The sequence below is a fragment of the Asparagus officinalis genome, chromosome 2, assembly GCF_001876935.1.
Source record: "Asparagus officinalis chromosome 2, Aspof.V1, whole genome shotgun sequence".
Lineage (NCBI taxonomy): Eukaryota > Viridiplantae > Streptophyta > Magnoliopsida > Asparagales > Asparagaceae > Asparagus > Asparagus officinalis.
Genome location: NC_033795.1, coordinates 25,116,967 through 25,144,828, shown reverse-complemented (window position 1 = coordinate 25,144,828; position 27,862 = coordinate 25,116,967). Strand labels below are relative to the sequence as shown.

Genomic DNA, 27,862 nt, shown 5'->3' with positions numbered 1-27,862 from the left:
TTATTACACAAATAAATTATTACACAAATGAATATACATATTTAATGAATGAATTACGGATATTTATTTTGGCAATTGTGTTGGAAATTTTGATTGATCCTTCATCCTTGCTCATTGCTGCTTAACTCTAAGTATAATCTGTAAAAAGAAAAATAAAGTCAGTGAGCAACAACTTATTAATTAGTATAATTAGAAAAAAGAGCTTAAAATAATTATTAGCATGCTAACTAATAAATTATAAACATGTAAATATTTAATTGTTAATCACTTAATTTTTAATTAAAAAATATATTTCATATTTTAAATGAAAATACATATTTCTTGCATTGTAATTTGTACTTGTTATTTGTTTATAGTTTATACTAATCGAATTACGTTCTATATATGTTATGGTTTAATATTTAATTAGTACTTGTTGTTTATAGCAATGGAAGCAGAAGGTAGTTCTGGTGGTGTACAGTCTGTTCAAGATGATCACACTCCTTTGTGGAAGTATGTCACGAAGTTGGAGAAGATGGGTAAAGGAGGGGGGAGCTGCCAGGTTCTTCAGCATCAAGTGTAGCAGCAGGAAGTCAAAGCATGTCATCTCGTCCAATTGAGCCAAAGAGGAGGAGGGGAGTCACCACCGTTGAATATGCCTTCAATACAGGGGCAAGAGATAAATTGGATTCAATGATTGCAAGGATGTTCTATACCGGTGGGTTATCATTTAATTTAGCAAGAAATCCTTATTTCTCCAAGATGATCACATATGCCACAAGCAAATCAATTGCCGGTTACAAGCCTCCGGGTTATAATTATTTGAGGACCACTCTTTTGCAACGTGAGAAGGCTCACATAGAGAGGTTGTTGGAGCCCATCAGGGGCACATGGAAGCAGAAGGGGGTCTCTATTTGCAGCGGTGGCTGGGCAGATGCACAAAGGAGGCCACTGATAAATTTCATTACGATCTCAGACAAATGCCGAGGGAGAGCAGAAGAATAAATATTTCATTGCAGAGAAGCTTGAAGCTTGCATTTAAAGAGGTGGGGCCTCAAAATGTGATCCAAATCATTACTGATAATGCTTCAGCATGCAAGGCCGCAGGGGCAGTTGTGGAGGGCAAATTTCCACACATCTTCTGGACTCCATGTGTTGTTCACACCCTCAATCTTTCCCTTAAGAATATTTGTGCTGCGAAAAATACAGAGGCTAATGCAATTCCTTATGCAGAGTGCAGCTGGATTATAGAGGTATATGATGATGCTTTGATGATTAAGAACTTCATCATGAATCACTCAATGAGGTTGGCTATGTTAGAGGTATATGATGATGCTTTGATGATTAAGAACTTCATCATGAATCACTCAATGAGGTTGGCTATGTTTAATGAGTATTCAAAGATGAAGCTTCTTTCAATTGCTGATACTCAATTTTCTTCATGGATCATCATGCTAAAGAGGTTCATGGTGATCAAGAGAAGCCTCCAAGATATGGTTCTTAGCGACCATTGGAGCTCGTACAGAGATGATGATGTGGGAAAAGCACAGTTTGTTAAGGAGAAAGTGCTTGATGATTTGTGGTGGGATAGGGTGGATTATATTATTGCTTTCACTGCTCCTATATATGATATGATTCGACTCACCGATACCGACAAGCCCAGCCTTCATTTGGTATATGATATGTGGGATACAATGATTGAGAAGGTGAAGGTTGTTATTTATAGACATAAGGGCAAAAGAGAAAATGATCCCTCCTCATTTTATAATGTCGTACACAAGATCTTGGAGGATAGATGGAATAAGAGCAAGACTCCACTTGAGTGCTTAGCGCACTCTTTGAATCCAAGGTAATAATTTAGATTATGTTATCAATTCATTATTTTTGATGTGATTATTTCTATTAATAATGTCTAATTCAATGTTAAATTTTAATAGATATTATCACGAGACATGGCTCAATGAGAATATCCATCGGCAAGCACCCCATCAGGATGAGGAGATCTCTTCGGAAAGGGCCAAGTGTTTGAGGAGATATTATCCTAATGCCGATGAACGGAGGACGGTTAACTTGGAATTTGCTAGATTATCAGCTGCTCTTGACACTTTTAGGGATCCAGATTCTCTTACCGATAGAGGATTGATGGATCCAAAATCATGGTGGGTGCTCTATGGATCCTCAACTCCAAATCTTCAAGCATTGGCCTTAAAGCTTCTAGGCCAACCCTGCTCATCCTCTTGCTGCGAAAGGAATTGGAGTACATACTCATTCATTCACTCTTTGAAGAGGAACAAGATGACACTGTTAAGGGTAGAAGATCTTGTGTATGTGCATAGCAATCTTCGTTTGCTTTCTCGATCATCCCAAGAATATCAAGATGGAGAATCGAAGCTGTGGGATATTGGTGGAGATGCATTCGACTCATTTCAGGGTGCCGGTATTCTTGATGTCGCCACCTTGTCTCTTGATGAACCCACCATGGAGGCTGTATTGTTTGCTGATGATGAAGGCAATGAAGAAGTCACTGGACTAGCTTCCACTTCATCTTGATGTATTTTTGCAAGAGATGAATTGGATTCAATGATTGCAAGGATGTTCTATACTGGTGGGTTGTCATTTAATTTGGCAAGAAATCCTTATTTCTCCAAGATGATCACATATGCCGCAAGTAATTCAATTACCGGTTACAAGCCTCCGGGTTATAATTCTTTGAGGACCACTCTTTTGCAACGTGAGAAGGCTCACGTAGAGAGGTTGTTGGAACCCATCAGGTGCACATGGAAGCAGAATGGGGTCTCTATTTGTAGTGATGGCTGGGCAGATGCACAGAGGAGGCCACTGATAAATTTCATTGCGGTCTCAGATAATGGGCCAATGTTCTTGCACTGTGTGAATGCTGAGGGAGAGCAGAAGAATAAATATTTCATTGCAGAGAAGCTTGAAGCTTGCATTAGAGAGGTGGGGCCTCAAAATGTGATCCAAATCATTACTGATAATGCTTCGGCATGCAAAGCCGCAGGGACAGTTGTGGAGGGCAAATTTCCACACATCTTCTGGACTCCATGTGTTGTTTACACCCTCAATCTAGCCCTTAAGAATATCTGTGCTGTGAAGAATACAGAGGCTACTGCAATTGCTTATGCAGAGTGTAGCTGGATTACATAGGTATCTGATGATGCTTTGATGATTAAGAACTTCATCATGAATCACTCAATGAGGCTGGCTATGTTCAATGAGCATTCGAAGATGAAGCTTCTTTCAATTGCTGATACTCGATTTGCTTCATGGATCATCATGCTAAAGAGGTTCACTGTGATCAAGAGAAGCCTCCAAGATATGGTTCTTAGCGACCGTTAGAGCTTGTACAGAGATGATGATGTGGGAAAAACACAGTTTGTTAAGGAGAAAGTGTTTGATGATTTGTGGTGGGATAGGGTGGATTATATTATTGCTTTCACTGCTCCTATATATGATATGATTCGGCTCACCGATACCGACAAGCCCAGCCTTCATTTGGTATATGATATGTGGGATACAATGATTGAGAAGGTGAAGATTGTTATTTATAGACATGAGAGCAAAAGAGAAAATGATCCCTCCTCATTTTATGATGTCGTACACAAGATCTTGGAGGATAGATGGAATAAGAGCAACACGCCACTTGAGTGCTTGGCGCACTCTTTGAATCCAAGGTAATAATTTAGATTATGTTATCAATTCATTATTTTTGATGTGATTATTTCTATTAATAATGTTTAATTCAATGTTAAACTTTAATAGATATTATCACGAGACATGGCTCAATGAGAATATCCATCGGCAAGCACCCCATCAGGATGAGGAGATCTCTTCGGAAAGGTCCAAGTGTCTGAGGAGATATTATCCTAATGCCGATGAACGGAGGACGGTTAACTTGGAATTTGCTAGATTATCAGCTGCTCTTGACACTTTTAGGGATCCAGATTCTCTTACCGATAGAGGATTGATGGATCCAAAATCATGGTGGGTGCTCTATGGATCCTCAACTCCAAATCTTCAAGCATTGGCCTTAAAGCTTCTAGGCCAACCCTGCTCATCCTCTTGCTGCGAAAGGAATTGGAGTACATACTCATTCATTCACTCTTTGAAGAGGAACAAGATGACACTGTTAAGGGTAGAAGATCTTGTGTATGTGCATAGCAATCTTCGTTTGCTTTCTCGATCATCCCAAGAATATCAAGATGGAGAATCGAAGCTGTGGGATATTGGTGGAGATGCATTCGACTCATTTCAGGGTGCCGGTATTCTTGATGTCGCCACCTTGTCTCTTGATGAACCCACCATGGAGGCTGTATTGTTTGCTGATGATGAAGGCAATGAAGAAGTCATCAGACTAGCTTCCACTTGATCTTGATGTATTTTTTGTTTACAAACTTGTTGTTTTGTGATGGAATGAGTAGAGTATGTACTTCAATTTCTTTTTGTTTACAAACTTGTCATTTTGTGATAGAATGAGTATGTACTCCAATTCCTTTTTGTTTACAAATTTGTTATTTTGTGATAGATTCATAATTTAGATTGTTAGTTGAATTTTATAAAATTTTCTATATATAATAATAATTTGAAAAAAAATTCCTCGCCGTATCCCCGTATCCTATTTTTTTTGGATTTTGCTGTATCTCGTATCCGTGTCTGTGTCGTATCCGTGTCCCGTATCCGTATCCGTGCTTCATAGCGTGACACAAACACATAGACTATGGTGGATTTGCTATTATCACGACCACCTACATAATCAGAATTAATATTCTATTAACAATAAAATCTGATCCCCTATAACATAATGTAACATTTGAGGTTCTCTTAATTTATCTTAGGACCATCTTTACAGCATTCTAATGCTCATTATCAGGATTCGTCATGTATCAACTAATCACTCCCACTGCTTGTGTAATGTCTGATCTTGTACAAATCATAGCGAACATTAAACTTCCCACTGTTGATGCATACGATACTCGAGATATATGCATCCTCTCTTCTTCACTGCTAGGACTCATAGTGGATGATAACTTGAAATTAACAGGAAGTAGGGTAGAAATTGACTTATAATCTTGCATGTTAAAGCGCTGCAAGATTTTCTTTAAATAATTCTTCTGAGAAAGCCAAATCTTTCTACTAATTCTATCTCAGTAAATTTGCATCCCTAGAATCTTGTTTGCAGATCCTAAGTTCTTCATTTTAAATTTTCTAGCCAAATATACCTTTAATTCTTTGATACGATCTTTGTTGAGGCCTGCAACCAACATGTCGTCAACATACAACAATAAGATAACAAAGTTATTTTTACCAAACCTTTTGAAATATGCACAAGAGTTTGAATTAAGTCTGTTGTATCTAAGGTTCATGATGAATGTATCAAATCTCTTGTACCAACACCTCGGCGCCTGCTTTAGACCGTACAGAGATTTGATCAATCTGCAAACCAAGTTCTATTTTTCTTTTTCTTCGAAACCTTTTGGTTGGAGCATATAAATTTCTTGTTCAAGATCTCCATGAAGAAATATTGTTTGTACATCTAGCTGCTCTAGATGTAAGTCAAATACAACGCTCATAGCTAGAACTATTCGGGCTGTTATAAGTCAAACTATAGGAGAAAATATTTTATTAAAGTCAATAACTTTTTTCTGAGCATATCCTTTTATTACCAATCTAGCACGATATCGCTCCACTTAATCATCTGCATTTCGCTTGATCTTGTAAACCCATTTATTTCCAGGAGACTTCCTTCTTTCTGGTAGTGACACAAGTACCCAATTCTTATTCTTATGGACAGCTTTAATTTCTTTCTGCATTGCTATCATCCATAAAAATACATCTATGTTGTTTATAACTTCATGAAAAGTTGATGGCTCTCCATCCTCTGTTAAAAGACAATATACAACATTACTCTCCGTAATATACTCCGAGTGCCACGTCGGTGGTCTTATCTCATGAGTTGACCTTCGAATTTCTGGAGCCTTGGACTCGACTGGTTCTTGTAAATCATGCTCTGGTGTCCCTTCAGAAGAATTTGGATTATTTTCTAGCTGAACAGCTACAGTCTCTGAGTTATTCCTTGAAGTGCTTTCTTTTTCTTCACTTTGTAGTTGATTCTCTACAAAGATAACATCTCTGCTGATGATAACCTTACAGGCAGTGGGATCCCACAAGTGATATCTCTTTACTCCGTCAGCATACCCTAAGAATATGTATTTTCTGGATTTTAAATCTAGCTTTGTAATTTCTTGGACATTGTACATTACGTACACTGGACTTCCAAATATATGAAGGTTGGAATAATCAGCTGGCTTGCCGGTCCACATCTCCATCGGTGTCTTTAACTGTATTGCGGTTGATGGAGATCGATTCACCACATAACAGGTGATTTTTACTGCTTCCGTCCAAAAGATTTTATTCAGATTTGTAATTGCCAACATTGCTCTTGGTCTTTCCAACAGAGTTCTGTTCATCCGCTCCGCCACTCCATTTTGTTGAGGAGTATAAGCAGTACTGAATTATCTTTTGATGCATTCTTTCTTGCAAAATGCAAGAAATTCACCATCTGTGCATTCTCCTCCATTATCTAACCTCAATCACTTGATCTTCTTTTCAGATTCAAGCTTGACTCGCGCTTTGTAGGCTTTAAAGATTGAGAACACATCTGCCTTCTTCTTGATAGGATACACTCAACATCTCCTGAACTAACCATCAATAAATGACATAAAATATTTTGCTCCTCCTATGGATGTAACTAGTACTTGCCATACATTAGAAAGAACTAATTCAAGAATAGCATTTCTTCTAGAACTCGATGTGTTGAACTTCAGCCAATGCTGCTTACTTGTAACACAATGCTCGCAGAATAGAAGAGCTACCAAATTAAGTCTAGGAAGTAGCTTTTGATCGGAGAGAATCTTTAAGTCTCGTTCTGACATGTAGCCTAGTTTGTGATGTCACATCATAGTTTGTTCTTCTCCATGACTAATTGATGCCACACATGAATCAACTTCCTATAGCGTTTCTCCCTTGAGCATGTATAGATTTACAACTATCTTTTTTTTTTCTTTTATCACAACAAGCGTCCCTCTAACAATCTTCATGATCCCATTTTCTATATGGGTCTTATATCCGAGCTCATCCAATTGTCCTAAAGATAACATATTCTTCTTCAAGCCTTTCACATGTCGTACATCTTAAATGGTGCGTATTGTACCATCAAATATTTTGATTTTGATTGTGTCAATATCAGAAATCTCCAAGACATGATCATTGTCCATGAATACAGAGCCTCTTGAGATAGGTTCATATTTGTGAAATCATTCTCTCCGGGAGGTCATGTGCCAGGAGGCTGCTGAATCTAGAAGACAGACATCAGCAAACATCTTTCTTCCTTCGTCAACAGTGGTTGCTTCACTGTATAAAATTCCACCATCATCTGATGTGCTGACAATGCATCCTTGAGATGTTGATAGCTCTGAAGACTTTTTATCACTATTTTTCTTATTGTGCCAACACTCTGATTTCACGTGCCCTCTTTTGTCATAATTATAGCATTTAATTTTTTTCTTACTTCTTGATTTTAATCTACCATGGGTATGACTCCCGCTGGAGCCACATTCCGTTGATCTTCCTCTCGTCACCGATAAGGCCTCCGCTTGTTGCGAACTTGCCTACCTGTTTTCCTTATTCTTGCACCGATTTTTTTCCTCCAAAATAGCGGCCGTAATGTTGTCAAAGACTAGATTGTCTGTGAGGACGTTGTTTGTTAGGTTGATGATGAGCTGATCATACGAGTCAGGTAGACTCTGAAGTAGAAGTTCTGCATGTTTATTCACACCGATTGTATGCCCCAACGTTGTGAGTTGGGAGAACAGTGTATTTAGGGTGTTGATGTGGTCGGTTATTAATGTAGATTCTGCAATCCTCATATTGTAAAGTCTCCTTTTTTATGAAGATTTTATTATGCAAGGATTTTTCCTCATATCGCTTTGTTAGAGTATCCCAGATCTCCTTTGTTGTCTTTTTCTCCTCTATGCTTGACAGCACCCCATCTGCTAATGCCGGATAGAGATTTGCAATAGCATTTCCGTTCATCTTGTTCCACTTCTTATTATCTGTGATGTCAGCTGGCGTTACATCGATGACCACTAATCAATTATCTTTTCTCAAGATAGCATTTATTTTTAACTTCCACAGTGAGAAATTACTCCCATTGAATTTCTCAATCTTAAACTTTGTCATCATTAGTTCTACCACGAACAATAACTTCTTATTATTTCATATAAACAGTAATTGTATTTATAAATAGTAATGATGTCAGTGAATAGTATATTGGTCTTGAGAGTGGAGACCTAAACCTAGAATCAAAATCAACAATCGCATAAAAATTCAAGACATGCCATGGATGTGGTCTGCGTCACACCAGAGTGTGACAGAATCTGCCCTGTTTACCAATGGGTGTGGTCTGTGTCATACCAGGGTGTGGTAGAATCTGTCCTGTCTGCCATGGGTGTGGTCTGCGTCACATCAGGGTGTGGCAAAGTCTGTCATGTCTGCCATGGGTGTGGTCTGCGCCACACCAGGGTGTGGCATACTCGTTTTAGAATCCTAATCTGTTTGGAATTGTGTTTTGTTATAAATAGAAACACGTCCCTTTAGGGTTTAAGAGAGAAAAAGAGCACGAATAAAGGGGGTTTTGAGGGCTCTTTGAGATTAGAAATCTTAGAGAGAGAGAGAGAGGCCAATTGCAAGCATTGTAATATTCTTCAAGTAATCAAAGAATTATGTGGTGTGGCTCCCGAGAACGTAGGCACGTTACCAAACCTCGTTAAATCTGGTGTGTTCTTTCTTGTTTACTTTCCTACAAGTTTTTATCTTTGATTTGTAGTGAATTTCTTTCTTGCTCAACTCTCAAACACAAGATCCGGAAGGGTACAGATTTGATTTGATTATTTTGAATCCCCAATAACTGACATCAGAGCTTCGTTCAGCAATTTGTGTGAAAGAGAGCCATGACAGAGGAAATCAAATCTAAGATTAAGAAGTTTGACGGTTCAGACTTCGCCTACTGAAAGTCACAAATGGAGGACTATCTTTACTAGAAGGACTTGTATCGCCCGTTGATGGGCAAGGAAAATGGACAGAAGAAAGAGGAGTCAGATAATGATTGAGAGATACTGGATAGGAAGGCTCTAAGGTAAATCCGGTTGTCACTCGCCAAATCAGTAGCCCATAATATTTTGAAGGAGAAGACGACGGTGGGGTATATGGAAGCGCTCGCGAAGATGTACGAGCAACCATCAGTAGCAAATAAGGTGCATCTCGTCAAAACTCTTTTCAACCTCAAGATGGTAGAAGGACGATCCTTCACGATGCACCTCAGTGAGTTCAACACGATTGTTGATCAGCTTATCTCCATAGACATCAGTTCAATGACGAAGTGCAGGCCCTTTTACTACTATCGCAGTTGCTGGATAGTTGGGCAGATTGTGTGACGGTAATCAGCAATTCGGCGGGGAAGGAAAAGTTAAAGCTGAGTGAGGTTGTTAGCATGATTCTATATGAGGAGGTTAGAAGAAAATTATCCGAATCAGAAGGTTCAGGTTCAACTCTAAGTTTCGAGCAGAGAGGCAGAAGCCAGAAGAAAGGAAACCAGAACAGGAATCGGTCGAAATCAGTGAAGAAGAGGTCGAACTCGAAGGTTAGGCTTATCAAATGAAAGTGTTGGAACTACGGCCCGGAGGGCCATATGTCTTCAGTCTGTAAGAGTCCAAAGAAGGATGCGGGTGAGCAGGATGCTCATATCGTGCAGGATGCCTTGATCCTTGCTATGGACAGTGATTCGGATTCTTGGGTCATCGATTCAGGAGCCTCTTTCCACGCCACTGCTAACAGGAAGCTCTTTCAGAATTATGTAGCAGGGGACTTTGAAAAAGTATATTTGGGGAATAACGAGCCCTGTAATATTGAGCAGGGGACTTTGAAAAAGTATATTTGGGGAATAACGAGCCCTGTAATATTGTTGGAAAGGGTGAAGTACAGATTCAAATGAAGGGCTCTAAGTGGACCTTGAAGAACGTGAGACACGTGCCGAAGCTGAAGAGGAATCTTGTTTCGGTGGGACAACTTGGAGCAGAAGGCTATGTTTTGATATTCACAGGGGATTCGTGGAGAATCTCTAACGGTACGATGATAGTTGCTCGAGGCAACAAACTATGAACTTTCTACCTCACCTTAGATGCGAGTGATACCCTCGCAATTGCAGCTGGCATAGAGAGTACAGATCTGTGGCACAACAGGCTAGGGCACATGAGCGAGAAGGGGATGAAGATCTTACATTCACAGGAAAAGCTAACCGGAATCGACTCCGTGGAAGTTGGGGTTTGTGAAGACTGTATCTTTGGGAAGCAGAAGAGGGTTAGTTTTCAGAAGGGTGGAATGCCACCTAAGGCTCAGAAGTTAGAATTGATTCATACAGATGTATGGGGCCCAACCAGTGTATTATCTTTTAGCGGTTCGAGATATTATGTCACATTCATCAACGATCACTCGAGGAATTTGTGGATCTACTTCATGAAGCACAAGTCAGAGGTGTTTGGAATCTTCAAGAAGTGGAAGGCCATGGTGAAGAACGAGACAGATCTGAAGGTGAAATGTCTGAGATCAGACAATGGTGGAGAATACAAGCTGGAGGAGTTCAAGAGGTTCTGTGCTATGAATGATATTCACTTAGAGAGGACTACTCCAGGGACGCCGCAACAGAATGACATTACAAAGAGGATGAACAGAGCCTTGACAGAGCGTGCCAGGAGCATGCGACTACATGCAGGTCTGCCTAAGATATTTTGGGCGGATGCGGTGCATACGACAGCTTACCTTATTAATCACGGGCCATCAGTTCCATTAGATTTTGGGATTCCAGAGGAGGTTTAGAGTGGAAAGAAGATAAATCTCTCACACTTGCGGGTATTTGATTGCGTGGCTTATGTTCATATCAGTGACCATGTCAAAGACAAGTTAGAAGCTAAGTCACAGAAGTGCACATTCATTGGATACAGCATTGATGAGTTCGGGTATCGCCTTTGGGATGAGAAGAACATGAAGATCATCAGAAGCAAGGACGTGATATTTAATGAGGAGGTGATGTACAAGAACAGGGAAGATGCCAAGGATAGCCAAAGCAGTGAGAGTAGCATTTCAGATACAGATGGATCCGAGTACATGGATTTAGAGGAACTTCCAGATAGGGGTGATGATGTTTGTTCTGATCAGAGAATGGAGAAAGCTCCATGTGCAGAAGAAACTACCCAGGGCGTGGAGCTTAGGAGGTCATCCAGGGTATCCAAACCAAATCCCAGATATCTTTCATTTCTTGACTACCTATTGTTGACAGATAGCGGTAAGCCGGAGTGCTATGAAGAGGCAATGCAAGTGAGTGAATCTCAGCAGTGATCGTGATAATAGCAAATCCACCATAGTCTATGTGTTTGTGTCACGCTATGAAGCACGGATACAGATACGGGACACGGATACGACACAGACACGGATACGAGATACGACAAAATCAAAAAAAAAAGGATACGGGGATACGACGAGGAATTTTTTTTCAAATTATTACTATATATAAAAATTTTTATAAAATTCAACTAACAATCTAAATTATGAATCTATCACAAAATAACAAATTTGTAAACAAAAAGGAATTAGAGTACATACTCATTCTATCACAAAATGTGTAAACAAAAAGAAATTAGAGTACATACTCTACTCATTCCATCACAAAATAACAAGTTTGTAAATAAAAAATACATCAAGATCAAGTGGAAGCTAGTCTGATGACTTCTTCATTGCCTTCATCATCAGCAAACAATACAGCCTCCATGGTGGGTTCATCAAGAGACAAGGTGGCGACATCAAGAATACCGGCACCCTGAAATGAGTCGAATGCATCTCCACCAATATCCCACAGCTTCGATTCTCCGTCTTGATATTCTTGGGATGGCCGAGAAAGAAAACGAAGATTGCTATGCACATACACAAGATCTTCTGCCCTTAACAGTGTCATCTTGTTCCTCTTCAAAGAGTGAATGAATGAGTATGTACTCCAATTCCTTTCGCAGCAAGAGGATGAGCAGGGTTGGCCTAGAAGCTTTAAGGCCAATGCTTGAAGATTTGGAGTTGAGGATCCATAGAGCACCCACCATGATTTTGGATCCATCAATCCTCTATCGGTAAGAGAATCTGGATCCCTAAAAGTGTCAAGAGCAGCCGAGAATCTAGCAAATTCCAAGTTAACCGTCCTCCGTTCATCGGCATTAGGATAATATCTCCTCAGACACTTGGACCTTTCCGAAGAGATCTCCTCATCCTGATGGGGTGCTTGCCGATGGATATTCTCATTGAGCCATGTCTCGTGATAATATCTATTAAAGTTTATCATTGAATTAAACATTATTAATAGAAATAATCACATAAAAAATAATGAATTGATAACATAATCTAAATTATTACCTTGGATTCAAAGAGTGCGCCAAGCACTCAAGTGGAGTGTTGCTCTTATTCCATCTATCCTCCAAGATCTTGTGTACGACATTATAAAATGAGGAGGGATCATTTTCTCTTTTGCTCTCATGTCTATAAATAACAACCTTCACCTTCTTAATCATTGTATCCCACATATCATATACCAAATGAAGGCTAGGCTTGTCGGTATCGGTGAGTCGAATCATATCATATATAGGAGCAGTGAAAGCAATAACATAATCCATCCTATTCCACCACAAATCATCAAGCACTTTCTCCTTAACAAACTATGCTTTTCCCACATCATCATCTCTGTACGAGCTCCAACGGTCGCTAAGAACCATATCTTGGAGGCTTCTCTTAATCACCATGAACCTCTTTAGCATGATGATCCATGAAGCAAATCGAGTATCAGCAATTGAAAGAAGCTTCATCTTTGAATACTCATTAAACATAGCCAACCTCATTGAGTGATTCATGATGAAGTTCTTAATCATCAAAGCATCATCATATACCTCTGTAATCCAGCTGCACTCTGCATAAGGAATTGCATTAGCCTCTGTATTTTTCGCAGTACAAATATTCTTAAGGGCAAGATTGAGGGTGTGAACAACACATGGAGTCCAGAAGATGTGTGGAAATTTACCTTCCACAACTGCCCTTGCGGCCTTGCATGCCGAAGCATTATCAGTAATGATTTGGATCACATTTTGAGGCCCCACCTTTTTAATGCAAGCTTCAAGCTTCTCTGCAATGAAATATTTATTCTTCTGCTCACCCTCGATATTCACGCAGTGCAAGAACATTGGTCCATTGTCTGAGACCGCAATGAAATTTATCAGTGGCCTCATTTGTGCATCTGCCCAGCCACCGCTATAAATAGAGACCCCCTTCTACTTCCATGTGCCCCTGATGGGCTCCAACAACCTCTCTACGTGAGCCTTCTCACGTTGCAAAAGAGTGGTCCTCAAAGAATTATAACCCGGAGACTTGTAACCGGCAATTGAATTGCTTGCGGCATATGATCATCTTGGAGAAATAAGGATTTCTTACTAAATTAAATGATAACCCACCGGTATAGAACATCATTGCAATCATTGAATCCAATTCATCTCTTGCCCCTGTATTGAAGGCCTGTTTAACGGTGGTGACTCCCCTCCTCCTCTTTGGCTCAATTGGACGAGATGGCATGCTTTGACTTCCTACTGCTGCACTTGACGCTGAAGAACCTGGCAACGTCACTATCTTAGGCATATAAGCCCTCACCCTTACTTCTGCTTGATCCATATCAGTTTGCATGTCTCTCAAATTAAGCGTCTTAACACATTTGCACATTTTAATTCCTTGCCCACTAATCCGCATTAGATGGGCTTTGACCCTTGAGTAGGAGGATGTAAATACTTCATTACAATAACTACACATCCACTGCCAGTTCCCCCCTCCTTTACCCATCTTCTCCAACTTCGTGACATACTTCCACAAAGGAGTGTGATTATCTTGAACAGACTGTACACCACCAGAACTACCTTCTGCTTCCATTGCTATAAACAACAAGTACTAATTAGACTGTACACCACCAGAACTACCTTCTGCTTCCATTGCTATAAACAACAAGTACTAATTAAATATTAAACCATAACATATATAGAACGTAATATTCTGCTTCCATTGCTATAAACAACAAGTACTAATTAAATATTAAACCATAACATATATAGAACGTAATACGGTTAGTATAAACTATAAACAAATAAAAAGTACAAATTACAATGCAAGAGATATGTATTTTCATTTAAAATATGAAATATGTTTTTTAATTAAGAATTAAGTGATTAACAATTAAATATTTACATGTTTATAATTTATTAGTTAGCATGCTAATAATTATTTTAAGCTCTTTTTTATAATTATACTAATTAATAAGTTGTTGCTCACTGACTTTATTTTTCTTTTTACAGATTATACTTAGAGTTAAGCAGCAATGAGCAAGGATGAAGGATCAATCAAAATTTCCAACACAATTGCCAAAATAAATATCCGTAATTCATTCATTAAATATGTATATTCATTTGTGTAATAATTTATTTATGTAATAATTCATTTGTGTAATAATTTATTGACTAACAAAATTATTGACTAACAAATAATTCAGAGGTGTAATAATTCATTGTCTAACAAATAATTCATTGCCTAACAAATAATTCATTTGTATAATAATTTTTTGACTAACAAAATTATACTGCAGATTCGTTTGTTGATATAAATTAAATGTTCAAACATTCCCAATGCTTAAAATATTCGAAGGTGTTGATATTTAAAACACAATAACGTTCATTGCAGATTCATTTGTATAGAAAATGGACAAAATTCCCAATGCTTACTAGACATATCAATGAAATTCATTTGTGTAATGTTAACAATTCATTTGTGTTAAGAAACTGAAATTGAAATTAAAAAATATTCATATGTATTAAAACTGAAATTGAAACTAAAATTGAAAAAAATAAATTACCAAAAGAAGAATAGGATTTCAGCAGTATCACGAAGCTGCATAAACAAAAAAAAGTTAGTTTTCTAAAAAAAACAAACATAAGAGAGACTGATAGGGACGGAGAAGGGAATCAGTGAGAGATGAAGAGATCGACAGAGAGAGAGAGAGAGAGACAAACAGACGATTGAGAGAGAGAGACTCAGAGAGGAGAGATTGAGAGAGAGACTAAGAGAGAAAGCGATTGAGAAAGAGAATAAGAGAGAGACTGAGAGAGAGAGACTCGAGAGAGATCAACAGAGAGGGAGAGACGAAGCGTCGAGAGAGAGAGAGAGAGAGAGAGAGAGAGAGAGAGAGAGAGAGAGAGAGAGAGAGAGAGAGAGAGAGAGAGAGAGAGAGAGAGAGAGAGAGAGAGAGAGAGAGAGACTAAGGACGAGCGTCGAGCGTGAAGGATGAGGAGATCTTCGTCGAGCGTCGATCGTCGAGGTCGAGGACTCCGAGACTTCGTCGAGCGTCGAGGTCGAGGAGATCAGGGTTTGGGTCGAGGTCGAGCGAGGAGATTAGGGTTTGGGTCGAGGTCGAGCGACAAGGACGAGGGAGCAAAGAGACCCCAGATTTGTGGCGGCGTCGGCTTCAGGTAAGCGAAAGAAAGATAGGGTTTTGTTTTGGGGAATTGGGTTTGGATTTCGGGTTTACTTTTTTTCATCCATTTTTTTTCTTTGCATCAGCCGTATCCTAGCTGTGTCCCATAGACTGTTTGACCGCGTCCCCTCTATTTTGACCATTAACCCGTGTCGGACACGGATTGACCGTGTCCGACACGCGTCGTGCACGTGTTGTGCACGAATCCGTGTCTGATTCGTGTCGGACACGGATACGTGGCCTCTGGAGGTGAATCCGTGCTTCATAGAGCCCAGCTACCTGCACAGAAGAAAGTCTTATATAACAAATGAGTCTACCGGGTCAAGCAGGAGAGTGATGAAAACAAGAGATTCAAGGTCAGGTTAGTAGTGAAGAGGTTTCAACAGCGGGAAGGAGTGGACTACACGGAGATATTTTCCCCTGTTGTGAAGCTCACAACCATCAGAGTGGTATTGAGTTTGGTGGCTGCAGAAGATCTCTTTCTTGAGTAGTTAGATGTGAAGACTGCCTTTCTTCATGGTGACTTGGATGAAGAAATTTACATGAAGTAGCCTGTTGACTTCATTGAAGAAGGAAAAGAAGAGATGATGTGCAAGCTCAAGAAGAGCTTATATGGTTTGAAACAGGCTCCGAGACAGTGGTATAAAAAGTTTGATAACTTCATGCAGAATAATGGCTACAGAAGATGCAATTCAGATCATTGTTGTTATTTCAAAAGGTTCGAGTCCAGCTTTATTATTTTGTTATTATATGTTGATGACATGTTGGTAGCAGGACCATGTTTAGAGGAGATAAACAGTTTGAAGAAGCAGCTAGCAAAGGAGTTTGCAATGAAGATCTGGGTGCAGCGAAGCAGATTCTAGGGATGCGAATCAGTAGGGATGAAGCTGAAGGGATATTAAGATTGAACCAAGCTGAATATATTGAGAAGGTACTTCAGAGGTTCAACATACATAATACTAAAGTTGTTAGCACACCCCTTGGAAGTCAGTTCAAGCTATCTTAGGAGCAATCTCCTAAGACAGATACATATATAGAGCATATGAGCAAGGTGCCATATTCTTCGGTCATTGGGAGTCTCATGCACGCGATGGTTTGCACGAGACCGAACATCGTCCATGTAGTGGGAGTTGTGAGCAGATTTGCAAGCAATCCAGGGAAACAGCATTGCGAGGCCGTGAAGTGGATAATGCGGTACTTGAGAGGGACAACGAACAAGCCATTATGTTTCAGGAGAAAGGAGTTGGTGCTGCAGGGATACGTGGATGCGGACTTCGCCGGTGATCATGATACGAGACGAAGCACCATGAGGTATGTTTATACCTTAGCGTCGACAGCAGCGAGCTGGGTCTCACGTCTGCAGAAAATTATGATTTTGTTTACAACCGAGGCTGAGTATGTCACGGTGATTGAAGCAAGTAAGGAGATGATCTGATTGAACGGGTGCTTGGAAGAGTTGCATCTGAAGCAAGGGAGAGGAGTTCTTTATTGTAATAGCCAGGCGCTATACATCTTACCAAGAATCCAGTATATCATGCCAGAACGAAACACATCGACGTCAAATACTATTTTATACGCTCGCTAGTTGAAGACGGAAAGTTATATTTGATAAAGATTTTAGGGAGTCAAAATCCGACGGACATGTTGACGAAGGCAGTTACCATTGAGAAACTGGAGTTGTGTGCAACTTCAGTTGGCCTTCACGAGTAGAAGATGAATGCGGAGCCACACTATGAGGATTGGCGAGATCGCCGGGATGGTGATGATTGAATAATAGATTTTTTAAGTAGGAGAAGATGCTTGCGAAGAAGGCGGAGTTCGGGAGAGCTCATTGATGGTGGTTTGATCTCCAAATGGGAGATTGTTGGTCTTGAGAGTGGAGACCCAAACCTAGAATTAAAATCAATAATCGCATAAAAATTTAAGATAGGCCATGGGTGTGGTCTGCGTCACATCAGGGTGTGACAGAATCTGTCCTGTCTGCCATGGGTGTGGTCTGCGCTACACCAGGGTGTGACAGACTCGTTTTAGAATCCTAATTTGTTTAAGATTGTGTTTTGTTATAAATAGAAACACGTCTCTTTAGGGTTTAAGAGAGAAAAAGAGCACGAAAAAAAGGGGGTTTTGAGGGCTCTTTGAGATTAGAAATCTTAGAGAGAGAGGTCAATTACAAGCATTGTAATCTTCTTCAAGTAATCAAAGAATTGTGTGGTGTGGCTCTCGAGGACGTAGGCACCTTGCCGAACCTCATTAAATCTGGTGTGTTATTTCTTATTTACTTTCCTACAAGTTTTTATCTTTGATTTGTGGTGAATTTCTTTCTTGCTCGACTCTCAAACACAAGATCCGGAAGGGTACGGATTTGATTTGATTATTTCGAATCCCCAACATAGTATTATGCTTATGAATAGTATCTTATTTATGAACAGTACTGTACTCGTGAATAGTACCCATCGCCTTCAAATGGTAAATAATAATCTAGCTTATTTTCCGATGTGAAAGATCCATCTTTGGTGATAGCCACAGAGCATACGATAAGTAGATACACACACCCTAAGCCAGACTTTGATACCACTTGTTGGGACAAATTTGGGGCCCAATAGAATAAGATCTCAACGAATAGTAGAGTGAAAGTAATAAAAAGAACACATAGATTTACGTGAAAAACTCCCTAAATGAATTTGGGGTAAAAATCACGGATAAGAATAGAAGAATCCACTATGAGGAAAAACTTTGGAGTTGCAATCTCTCTCTATATGGAGTTGTTTCTGGGATGGATTTTTCCTGAAAAGTTTTGAGCCTATTTATCGCGGCTGGGAAAATACTATTCCTAATTTTATAATATTTTTTCTTTTACTATGTCAACCTTTTGATGCCCGCTTTCCAATTTCGGTGTATTTATTTTTGTGGGGCCCGTCACCTTTTTGTTTGTCCACAATTGCTACTGTCAGCAATTGCGGATGACAATCAATACAGGTAACTTCAGGGTGGAAATCACGGATTGATGATTCAACCTATTATTTCTAAATAGTCCTTGATAGTGTAAAAATAATGCAGAGAAGTCATGTAATAAGATGGCATAACGATAAAAGCACAATGAGGAAGGTCAGAAAATTGAAAATTTTGCAAATTAGAGAAGGTATAGGATTAGAAAAATAAATGATGAGTATGTAACGGAGAACTATCCATGGGCAATGTGAAAACTAAGAGTAGAGAAGATATATAAGGTCGAACTCAATTAAATGGATCATAGATTGGTAATTCAATCTTAGCAATGGCATTCTCTTTTGCTAATGGATAAAAGCTTTTTCTACAAAACCGCTGAATTTAGTAATATAAAATCAAATTGTTCATGATAGCGAATGTCACATGTCAGGAAAACACATGAATAAACTAGAATCAAACAAGAAGAGCACCATCTGTTTCTTCAATAAAATCAAACAGCCCAGAGTCATTACATTAGATCGTTAGATTTAACAAAGAAATCAAGTTATTTAACTCTTGTTTAAGTTAGTAAACTATATATCTTTGGACTCTGTAGTTTCCATATTTTTCTCAAAAGTGCCAGAAGGAACTTCTTGGCCTCTTGGCCTCCATTACCATTTAATACATATTTAATTGTTCTTTACTTCAGTAAACCGGATATATTTGAAGCCCTTCTCTTTCAATATAAACTCAAAAGCATCCATCACCATTTTCCTACATATTTCCATGTATTTGTCCAAAGTACCAGAAGGAACTTCTTGGCTGCCATTACCCTTTTCTACACATTTAAATTCTTCTCTAAGTTAGCAAGCGGATATATTTGAAACCCTTCTCTTTCAGTACAAATTCAAAAGCCTCCAGCACAATTTTCCTACATACTTGCATGTATTTCTCCAAAGTTCCAAAGGGACTTCTTGGCCTCCATCACCATTTTCTGCATATTAATCCTTTTTTTATATATAGAAAAAGGATGGGATTCTTACCATAAGATGGTAGGTCCGTACTGTTTTTTATAAATTAGTAAGCCAAATATATTTGGAACCCTTCTCTTTCAATATGAATTCAAAGATATATCACCATTTTCCTACATATTTCCATGTACTTCTCCAAAGTTTCAAAGGGAACTTCTAGGGAGTAGTAGAACTGATAATGGGTTGGTGTAACTTGATTTTCATTTGTTCCATTAATTTGTAAAAAGTCTCAGCTAAACATCAAGGTGTCATCTTCCATGAAAATAAACATGGCCATGAAATTCAGTTTCAACACTTGCTCACTCTCTGGTTCTTTTCTTCGTTACCACTCTCCAAGGAACAAACGTAACCGCTACTTCCTCCAATATGATCTTTTATTATGTTAAACATTCACATTAATTCCCCTACTACTTAGTGTGTGATAAACCACATTCTGATGTCATAGCCAAATTTATGTCAAGGGCATTCGTGTTCTAAAGAATGATTGTTCGCTATCCTGCTCCCACCTAAGCAAATAAAATCTCCTACATGATTCTCTCAGCACGGAAAAAACGGAGAGGTATGCCCCGTGCTAATCCTAGAGATTGGCAGGTCAAAAGGCTTTTCGTTTTCCACCATATCCTACAAGATTTCATGAGAATAATAAGATTGATTATATTCACTAACCCCGTGTCATGAAATCCACTGCCCTCTGTGGGGACTCTAAAGGGTGGAGAGGTTCAATTACACTTCCTCTCATGCTCACACTTCACATTCTTTCTAGTCCAAAAGTAGATTCCAAATCTCCAAGACTTCACCTCCACTATTATATATAGCACCTCATTGTCTCTCATTTCCCTCGAACTTGAAACTGGTTACTATCCTCTATTTAACATTGTTACTCAAAAATGTCAAGGGATCCTCTTGTTGTGGGTAATGTTGTTGGTGACGTATTGGATCCATTTCGCAAGTCAGCTTCATTAAGGATAATCTACAACAATAAGGAAGTCACTAATGGGTCTGAGCTCAAACCATCAATGGTGATGAATGAGCCGAGGGTGGAAATTGCAGGGCGTGATATTAGGACGCTTTACACTCTCGTAAGTAATATCTTATTACCATATAGAATAATAATAACATTGATAGTTTGATTATAGAATTTAATATATCTGTTCATATTTTTCTGAAAGAAGGGTGAGAATTGTAATTGTACTTGAGCACAAAGGGGTCTAGAGAATTGGAAGAAATGATGTGATGTTTGTTAGGATTGTAGTGAATTACTCCCTATCAGTAGACTAAGTTCTTGCAAGTTTATTTTGTAGGACCTTCTCCCACCAAAAAATGTCAATTTTACTTCAACCACCCCAAATTTATTCATACAGAGAACTTTGTTCAGGAGACAGGATGGCAGAGTAGACTTGTTATGATAAGAATCAATCATGAGGATCAAACTACGAAGACGTTACCTTTGATTTTGACTTGCACTGAAGGAAAAAGGCAGTGATGGGAGAGGAATCAAATAAATTGACTTGATACTTTAGAAAAGTCTACATGTCACTCTTCTTTTCCAAATTCTTTCATCCAAAGAGAAACGACAAACTTCTGTCGTCATAGTCTAATGTTCGTCAAACCATTATAAATTCCTTCTGCCGGATTAGGAACCCAAAAAGTACTTCATTCCAAGAAAATATATTTCCTTGGATAGTACTGAATGTGGCAATTAGGTGGAGAATCTAGATAACCGGATAAAAAATGCAAGCATTTAAGTTTTGGCTAGCCTTGAAAATTTGGGGACCTCAATTTTAAAAGTGATCATGAGGAATCAGCATTCATATAAATAAAGTATTCAGATAAAATAAAGGGAAGAATAAAGAAACAAGCAAGACAAGTGTCACCCATTTTCTGTGGTCCTATAAAAATTCTTCTGTATAAAAATGGAACTAAGGATTTCTTTGGATATCAAATCACTCTTGTAAATAGTCATCATGATTCATGACCATAAATTTAGTTTTACCCATCCCTTATTCGCCAAACTATTCTCCTGGCGCATTATTTCTAATAAATATGAACCTTATTTTAAAAACAAAACGCATCTTCGCATTCTAATATATAATCTTCTTTTTCTTTTTTCATACTTAGCTAAGACTTTGACAACAGAAACAGATGACTTTTCTCATATTCATTTTCTTTTTCATGCATTTCTTCATAGTCATAGATGCTTTAAGGACTGACAACCTTTTCAAGAAACAAAGACTGAAAAGATGCATAATTATCTCATGTTCAAACATTTTTTTGTGGGTAATATCTTAAATTATTTTTGGTAAAAGAAAATGAGTTTTAGGTCTGAAAGTGTCAAGATACGTCAATACCTATAATGTCATCTTGATATAAGGCTGGATAGTCATTGAGTAAACTTGAATAAGATCATAAACTTCTTGCTTGATTTCCTTGTGGTTGATCTGTTCAACTTTTAACCCTTGGAAATCTGGTTTAATTTTTTCAAAGGTAATGATAGATCCTGATGCGCCTAGCCCAAGCAACCCGACCAAAAGAGAGCACTTGCACTGGTAAGCCCCAACTCTATTTGTTATCCACAGTGATGATTCATGAATTATCTATAGCTTATTATTAAGATTTTATAATCATAAAAGGGAGGACTATACATAGTGTACGTTGGGAAAAATTAACCTACATTAGTATTTCAAGATTTTGTCTATTAACTTATGTTCAGCCTTAGAAAAAACCATGGGAGCAATTTTTTCTTTTTTTCTTTTTTCTTTTTGTGTGCATGGTATCTCGTAATATATTAATAATTTCATGAAAACAATAGCATAAATGTGTCATGTATAGAATGACGAACTGTCCACTTCAGCATGTTTGTGATCTTCAAAACAAATTATTCAATATAGGAATATTCGACTATGAAGTTATATTGAAAAGGGAATATATTGAATTTGAACAATAAGAAGAACGTATAAATGAAGTTACCTCTTTGAAAACTTTATCTAGAGGAAAAGTTCACAGTAGAGATTTAGCAACAAGAGGAGCTTGTAGCTTTATGCAACCCAGCATCAACAATCAAAGAGATTCCACACATCTGATCCACTTGAGTATATCAGCAAATCTACAAAGATTCCTTCACATGGGCATGGCTCTATAAGAACAAATGTTAGTAAGGAAACTTAAAATAATGTCTTACTTTTAACATGAATAATATTTGCTTTGAGCTTTAACTTTGTTGCTAAAACTAAACAAGCCCTATCGATGGATATGTACTCAGGATGGTATGAGCTTAAGATCCCATGACTTAGAATAGAATATACAAGAGAAGGGCAGAAAAAAAGAGAAACAGATACTGATTTTGTAGATAAATTTTGACTAAATAACTATCTATACCTTCTGACCTACTTAACCACACACCCAAAAATTTATTCTAATTGAATTTACTTATGTTGTTTACTTAATAAAATTACTATGATACCAATTCTGCTCCATCATATCAGTTTTCAAATAATAATTAATATTTTACTTTACGATGTCCCTGCACCTTCTCTTTTTGGATATTTGACATATAAATCCATAAAAGAAAACGAGACCTGTATTAGCTCAACTAGTTATTATTTGAATGAACTTTATTGGAAGTTATGAATCTGAAATATTTCTGATAAACTCATTAGAAGCTGTTTAGTCGCTTTATGTCAATAGGCGTTAAGCAAATGCGTGTTGTTTCAGGAACATACATGAGCAACAACTAAGCTTCATTTGATAATTGTTTTTTAGGTTGGTGACAGACATTCCAGAAACAACTAATACAAGTTTTGGTAAGTAGCAATAGTATAAATTTTTCTTTTGTTATATGTCCTCAAAAGAATTTAACCCTGGTATTGAAGTTTGACAATTCTGTTTCAGGAAATGAGATTGTCTCCTATGAAAGTCCACAACCGACGGCTGGGATTCACCGGTTTGTGTTTGTGCTCTTCAGGCAGACAGTTCGACAGACAATTTTTGCACCTGGATGGCGACAGAACTTCAATACCAGAGACTTTGCAGCACTTTATAACCTGGGACCACCTGTTGCTGCCCTGTACTTCAATTGCCAGCGAGAGAATGGTTGTGGTGGTAGAAGGTAGAAGTTTCGACACAAATAAGAATAGTAAACATATTTCCTTTTTGTCTATAGAGACATTCATAAGCAAAAGGATTAATTGTGGATTGACCCCCTTACTATTGCCCACTTGTGGGTAGACCCCCCGTAATTCTATTGTGGCAGATAGATTCCCATGTACTATTGCGCAGATAGACCCCCTGAGTGGATTTTTAAATTCAGGAGGTCTATTTGTTTAGAAATAAATTTCTCTTTCTCTGAGTGTAAAACAGTGAAAAAAATTTCACTCAGGGCTCTATCTGCAACATAGAACTACAAGGGTCTGTCAGCAATTAACCCTAAACGAAAACACATTCGCTATCAACATTCAAAGATCAAGTCCCATTTTAGCATGATCTTCTTGTTAGCTTTCATAAAGTATAGGCTCATGATGTTTAAAGACAGACAATTATTTTGAGAGACAAGCCTAGTGAAGGATGCTAGCATATTCTTCATGGACAGATATTTTCATGTTATCACCATATTATCTCCCAAGCAGTGACTGTTAATTTCCTCTCGCAATATCTTCCTTCCTAGCATCTTGCTTTGATCCGAAAGCCAAAAAAACAGAATAAAACTTTGAGCAATTATTAATTTTTAAGTCTATCTGAAGAGAAGAATTATGTTTGATGCCTCATGAACACATCTGGAGCATCTTTATTGGTGTGTAAGATCAGGTACAACTCATTTATAAGTTATTCGCTAGTTATCTGCAAAGTAATAGTTCATTAAACTGTTATCTAAAAGCTAAACTAGAACTACTTAACTACCTGCTATGAGCAAGCTTTAAGGTCTAAGAGGGAGGAGATGAATAGAGGAAAACAGTCGATCAAAAATACAAGCGTAGAACAATATCAGAAAGAAAAAAAATCAGTAGTTGACAAGTCCATGTGCTAAGAAATCAATTGTTGACACGATGGTCAGAAGGCTGGAAACATGATTAGACAAGCAGTCGATCTCTGTTTCAGAAAATGTCACAATAAAAGTCAAAAAGGTAAAATTCCTCTTCTAGACCATTACGCAATAAAAGAATAAAGTCTATAGAAATTTATAGCTATTCCTGAACCATAAGGATTAAAGCAAAATTTCTCTGTATCATTTAAGTACAATATTTTCAAAACAGTGCCATAAATATGTTTTCCTGAATTTCACTGTCATGTCTACAAAGTGAAATTGAAATTATTTTCTTCCATCCTTCATTATGCTCAGAATTTGTTGAATGTGTCTTTTTACAGATTGCCTTTGGGGAAGCTCATTTCTTTTCTCTCTTTTATGGATGGCAGGTACCGACCTGGAAGTGGCTGGCTCTGATGATGTACTTATGAAGTTCTAATAATCAGGATATCAATTTCTTTTGGTTTAGAGAGCGTTATAAGCTTTCTGCTTTTCTCTATCTTTCTCTTCTTTCTTGCTTAGTGTTCCCAATATATGGTATATTTTCTCATGAAAATTTAGGCAGTTAAGTAAATGCAGTCCCGTAACAGTCCTGTGATTCAAGTTTTTTAAGTAAAAGTACATTAAACTTGTATTTCAAATAGTGCACCCTGAATAAAAATTATAATAAAAGGTATGTTTTAGTTTTGTACACAACAAACCCAGGGGCCAGGGCTTTCACTGTAATAACATTACTACAAAGGGTACTACAACAGAACATTGAAATCATTTGTTGTCAGGAAGAGATTGGAATCATAATATACCATAAGTTATGCACTACTAACATAATGTACAACTCTGCATTTTGAGAACTAAGTAAACTGAATACGAACTATAGGGTTTGGGGGCACTGCAGGAGTAAAGACCTGAGAAAATAATCCCAAAAAAAATTCCTTAATAAGTCCAATAGAAGCTCACCTTTCGGATGAAAAACATGAGCATACAAGGGAGAGTTGAAAATCCCTTGCAAATGTTTCTTAGAAGATGCCTTCTAAAATATTGATGACTTGAAAGCATAACATATTCTCCATGATGAGTCAACTCTCATATTCAGATAGCTAACATCGAGAATCCTTAAGTTCTCATGGACGTTGCTAAGGATTTCGAGTGTGTTTGATCTCCTAAAGATGGTTAGTGAGGTGGAGAATATATCATCGTTCTTGAGAATATATGAAGATAGGTTTCAGAGCTTAGGTCCATCCAAAAGAAAACAGATCATAATTAATCATGATAAATGTAAACCCACTCAGAACTGTGATCCATCATGTTGTACCGTGTCTTGCTAGAATATACAACACCATCCAAATTTCTTCATGTTGATGAGATGTCTCTCCAACTAAGAACTCATAGAGTGTACCATTTACCTCAATTGAACTTGAACCCGGTTCTTTCATTATCCCTTTTTCCTTCATCAATCTCCTCACCCTCGTAACATCACCCCACATATCTTTCATTGCAAATACATGTGACAGAAGAACATACACCCCACTATCACACGGCTCTATCTCAAGAAGATGGCCTAAAATCTTTTCCGAGAGTTCAACATTCTTCTGAGCTTTACAAGCACTCAGCATTGCCCCCCAAATAAGTACATCGGCCTTCATGGGCATTCCTTTGATAAGCTCATAAGCCTCTTCCAGTAGCCCAGCCCTACATAGAAGATCAACCATGCATCCATAGTGCTCTATTCTAGGTGTGAGATTGTAAACTTTGGTCATGGCAACAAAAAACCAACGACCTTCATCTATCAAACCACAATGAGAGCATGCACCCAATATTGCAATGAAGGTAACATCATTAGGATTAATACCTATTCTGACCATCTTATCAAAATAATATAGGGCATCTCGACCACGCCCATGCATAGCCAATCCCCGTATTAATGCATTCCATGAGAAAATGTTCTTGCACGGCATCTCATTAAACGTTCTCAAAGCCCTGTCTAAGCACCCACACTTAGCATACATGTCAACCAAACCAGTGCCTATATGAACATCCCACTCGATGCCTTTACGATCAATGTACTCATGAACCCATCTTCCCATTTCTAGTGCGCCCAGGCTTGCACAAGCAGAGAGCACAGTAGATAGCATGACCTTGTCAGTCTTGACCTCAGATACTTGCATCTCGTGGAAAACCTCTATTGCATCACTTGGGCGCTTGCACTGCACTAACCCACTTATATAACTGGTCCACGAGACGATATCTTTATTTGAAATCTCTTGAAAAACTCTTGTTGCCTCATCCATTTGCTCACACTTCACATACATATCAAGAAGAGCATTTCCAGCAATCAAACCTATCTCAACCTCACTTTTCAAGATCAACCCGTGTACTCTCCTTCCAATCTTCAACTCTCCCACTCTCCCACACGCAACAAGCACGCTCACCAACGTTGCAACATTTGGATCCACATCCATTTCACCAAATAATCTCAGCGCAGTACTAAAGAGTCCACCTTTAACATACCCAGAAATCAATCCAGTCCAAGAGACCACATCTCTCACAGGCATAAAATCAAACACCTCTCTTGCACTACCAAACTCCCCACAAATACCATACACATTGATCAAAGCATTCTGAACAAATATATCACAACAGAAGCCCATCTTAATCGCAGCACCATGGAGCTGTTTTGATTCTCGGAACCCTGAGAACCTCGCACATGATTTCAATATCATAGGGAAAGTGTACTTATCAGGGTAAATCCCATCACCCACCATAAGATTATAGATCAAAATGGATGAATGTGGGTTGTTGGTTCTCGTGAAGCCGGAGATTAGGGAGTTGAGGAGGAAGGGGGTTTGGTGTTGGTGGTGGAATTGTTTGAGGGCTTTATAGGCTAAAAATGGATTGTTGAGATTGAGGAGAAGCTCGGCGAGCTTGACGGCGATTGGGTGGTGTTTAGTGAGGCCTGAAGTGAGGAGGAGAGAGTAGAGCTGGGGGAGATTTCTGGTAGGTGGTTCTGCTTGTTGTAGGAGGTTGATAAGTTTGGATTTTAGAGTGTTAGAGATTTTGTTCATAGTGTTTTTGAAATGGGGGTGACAGTTATGTCTGTTATCTGAGACGGAAGCAAAGGAACATAAAAATTCGTCATGTAGTGTAACTGTAAAGACTAGGTCAGGTGTGCGGCACGTGCACATCAGGAATGGGAATAAGAAAGTTGTGGCATCCTCCTTTGTTGGGTTTGGCTACGAGCTAATG

General features: G+C 38.4%; 4 protein-coding genes across 4 annotated transcripts; 2 read left to right on the top strand and 2 right to left on the bottom strand.

Annotated features, from left to right (window-relative positions):
• Window positions 5–27,749, bottom strand: LOC109830556 (pentatricopeptide repeat-containing protein At4g38010). Its single transcript, XM_020397848.1, has 3 exons — window positions 25,577–27,749; window positions 22,570–22,735; window positions 5–138 (listed from the first exon to the last, which is right to left on the bottom strand). Exon 1 carries the CDS (start codon window positions 27,679–27,681, stop codon window positions 25,921–25,923), a length of 1,761 nt encoding a protein of 586 aa, XP_020253437.1. The 5' UTR covers window positions 27,682–27,749; the 3' UTR covers window positions 5–138; window positions 22,570–22,735; window positions 25,577–25,920.
• On the top strand, window positions 870–2,529 carry LOC109830962. The gene is made up of 2 exons (XM_020398313.1): window positions 870–1,828; window positions 1,917–2,529. The coding sequence occupies exons 1-2, from the start codon at window positions 870–872 to the stop codon at window positions 2,527–2,529; spliced, it is 1,572 nt and encodes a 523-aa protein (XP_020253902.1).
• On the bottom strand, window positions 11,810–12,761 carry LOC109830961. The gene is made up of 2 exons (XM_020398312.1): window positions 12,505–12,761; window positions 11,810–12,416 (listed from the first exon to the last, which is right to left on the bottom strand). Exons 1-2 carry the CDS (start codon window positions 12,759–12,761, stop codon window positions 11,810–11,812), a joined length of 864 nt encoding a protein of 287 aa, XP_020253901.1.
• On the top strand, window positions 20,477–25,232 carry LOC109830558 (protein FLOWERING LOCUS T-like). The gene is made up of 5 exons (XM_020397853.1): window positions 20,477–20,681; window positions 22,087–22,148; window positions 23,362–23,402; window positions 23,491–23,707; window positions 25,009–25,232. Exons 1-5 carry the CDS (start codon window positions 20,490–20,492, stop codon window positions 25,034–25,036), a joined length of 540 nt encoding a protein of 179 aa, XP_020253442.1. The 5' UTR covers window positions 20,477–20,489; the 3' UTR covers window positions 25,037–25,232.